This window comes from Rhincodon typus, chromosome 15 (genome assembly GCF_021869965.1).
Source record: "Rhincodon typus isolate 14 chromosome 15, sRhiTyp1.1, whole genome shotgun sequence".
Classification (NCBI taxonomy): Eukaryota; Metazoa; Chordata; class Chondrichthyes; order Orectolobiformes; family Rhincodontidae; genus Rhincodon; species Rhincodon typus.
In genome coordinates, this window is record NC_063346.1 from 49,397,873 (window position 1) to 49,400,661 (window position 2,789).

Consider the following 2,789-nt stretch of genomic DNA (forward strand, 5'->3'; position numbering starts at 1 on the left):
CTTGTTATCTCAGATTCTCCAGCATCTGCAGTTCCTACTATCGCTGCATCTGTACAGTGCCTTGCAACTGAGCTCCCTGTTGTTGGCCCAGAAAATTTCAGTGCAGGGCATCAGTGGCTGCAATCACAGTTATCTTTTAAGGTGCAATGTCTTTTAAAACTTGTCTATTGTCAGCTAATCAGCACTGACTTACCACCGACTATCTTCTCTGCCTGGATTCGGGTCATCAGCCATTGCTTGGTTTCCATGTTAATGTCCTCAGTTAACTCCAGGGCAACCAGAGGCTGCACTGCCTTGGAAATACAGCATTTACAGGTAGGCCTGGTCCAAGATCCCATGGCTGCTCGTATCCATGGAAAAGAATGGAAAGTGTAAACCAACAGGATTTATAATCACAGAATATCAGTCTGTTAACCGAAATGGTTCCTACGTATTAGTGGAGCTGTAAATGCCACGTGATGCATCAATGATCAGAAAGTTTTTGCCATTTAAACGCATTATTTTGCCTGCACTGACGAAGTAATGCTAACATCAGCTATGTACTGTATTGTAAATTTGACCCAAGCCTGTCCTGATAAATAGTTTTGGGATGCAGGGGATAGAGGTTACACCAATACAATTTGTCTTTTGTATTGCCTATTGATGTAAAAGTGACTTTTCCTGAAACATCTTTGTGAATTGACCTAATCTTTCTACTGCCGTGAACCTGATGATAAATTGAATAAGAGGCGACCAATGCAGCCATCAGCATGATAATAAGGCAGCCTCAGGGGACTTGTGTCAATTCTCATCCCAAAATGATGAATTATGATTAAACATCTGAATCATTTTTCACGACTGCCTGAGTGTCAGGTACAGATAGATCAAATATCCAATTAGCAGTTGATATGAAGGAGATACATTGCTGTGGCAGCGTTATCCCTATTCTGCTGACAAATGGGCAAACCATTCACCCATTCCTCCCTGAGTCCTTGTGTTGCTTTGTGCAACTAGAGGATGTGCAAATCAGTGGAGGGTATTTTCTCTTTGTTACTTCTATCCATCACCCACCTCCTCCAAAGTTGGTCCTAAACTTGATAAGGAACAATGTCACAGGGCAGTAAGTGAGAGAGTGGACTATAATCGTTGTTTAAAACCTAACAGAATAACATAAGTAATATGTAACAACAAGCCTGAATGTTAATTTTCTACTCTTTGGACTTGGCAGGAGAATATTAACCATGAGTGTCAGTGTGGACTCAATTGGCCGAATGGCCTGCTTCCACACTATAGGGATTCTATGGTTCTATGTGGCAACCTGGTACATAGAAGTAGGATGATAATACTGCAGTATTCCCACTGGATCGGTAATCCAGCAATTCAGACTAATACCATGGGGATGCAATAAATAGAAAATCTGGAAAAGGAAGCTGGTCTGACTAATAGCGCCATAGGACTGCCACTATTTGTAATCAAACCCCATCAGCTTCACTCATTTCCTTCAGGGAAGGAAATCTGCTATCCTTAGCCAGTCTTACATTGACTCCAGCCCCACAGCAATGTAGCCCTGTGAAATGGCCCACCAAGTCACTCAGTTCAGGGATAACGAAGGATAGGCAACAAATGCTGGCCTTGCCAGTGAAATCCACATGTTAAGAAAGAAGATACAAAAGAATCGAATTAGTGTATAGCACATGGGTAAGCAGCACCTGAACAGGACGGAGAAATGGGATCTTGTAGTAACTGAAGACTGTGATACCCTGTACTATATGACTTTTACTAACATCAAATAGGCAACTTTTTGCTTGCAAATCTGTAGCAGAATGCGGCCTCCTTTTACGTTAATTCTTTTCACTGAAAAGTCAAAATGAAGCCAAATAAATGTTAAACAGGAAGTATAATCTGTGCATTCCAATGCTACTAAATAATTGAGACTTACCTGCACAGATGAGGATTTAAGATGGAAGCCTAATTACAGGACTGCAGGAGGAGACAGCTACGTTGCCTGACCCATCCTCAATCTGGGCTACATGAGTAGCTTCTTTCCTTTCCTTGTACCAGCACAGGGAGGGGAAGTCAGTAAAATCAACTCCAAACAAGTTAAACAAGCTTCCGGGAATGTTGTCATGCTAAGACCCTCCCATTTCTCTGTCAGAGTTAGTGATCAGTATAGAACCCAATTTAACACGAGAGAAAGGAAAGAAGATTTGCCAAACTTTGATTACAAATAATGTCCACAGGGTTTACCGGACACTTTTTTAACACCTTATTAGCTACTGCTGCAGTTGGTATTGCTGAAGGAAACATTAGCTCCTGAACTGACCCAGTAGGTTCGCCAAAACATGAAATTAGTGGCTCAACTGAAGGCGTGTACTATCAGGAAAAGGCCTCCGTGTTGTTCATCAGATTGACTTGTCAAACCTGTTTGGCTCAAATGGTTTGGAAGGTGCACTGCTGCTGTTCAGCAGGGTGTGGAAGACAGGTAGCCAAGTAACTACTTGCTGTCTTTTCTTTAGGCCTTTTGTTTGCCAATCAATAGGGAGACGAATCAAGTTAATGCCTGGAAGGCAAACAGTCCCACCCTGAATGGTTGTGGTGAGCAGCTATGAAGGTTGAGTTGATTTTTAGAATCATTTCAATGAGGCACCCAAACTCACACTGACAGCTTTGAAATAATTTATTAATTATGTTACCATTTAAGAGAGTCAAGTCCTTTAAATCACAGGGCAAACTTCAAGAACACAGCCATGGTTCTCTTCCCTGTAGTTTGTGTGATCAACAGGTGGAGTTATATAGTGAATGCAGCGCAG

General features: G+C 41.9%; 1 protein-coding gene across 2 annotated transcripts in view; it reads right to left on the reverse strand.

Annotated features, from left to right (window-relative positions):
* Window positions 1–2,339, reverse strand: part of LOC125485061 (anoctamin-10-like) — a 6,374-nt gene extending 4,035 nt beyond the window's left edge. For both annotated transcript variants that reach the window (XM_048606092.1, XM_048606091.1), the window contains exons 1-2: window positions 1,919–2,339; window positions 194–340 (exon numbers count right to left, since the gene is read on the reverse strand). In XM_048606092.1, coding sequence (XP_048462049.1) covers window positions 194–338 — 145 coding nt within the window. In that variant the 5' untranslated portion in view covers window positions 339–340; window positions 1,919–2,339. The remainder of the gene's footprint in view (window positions 1–193; window positions 341–1,918) is intronic.
* Window positions 2,340–2,789: the final 450 nt, after the last annotated feature.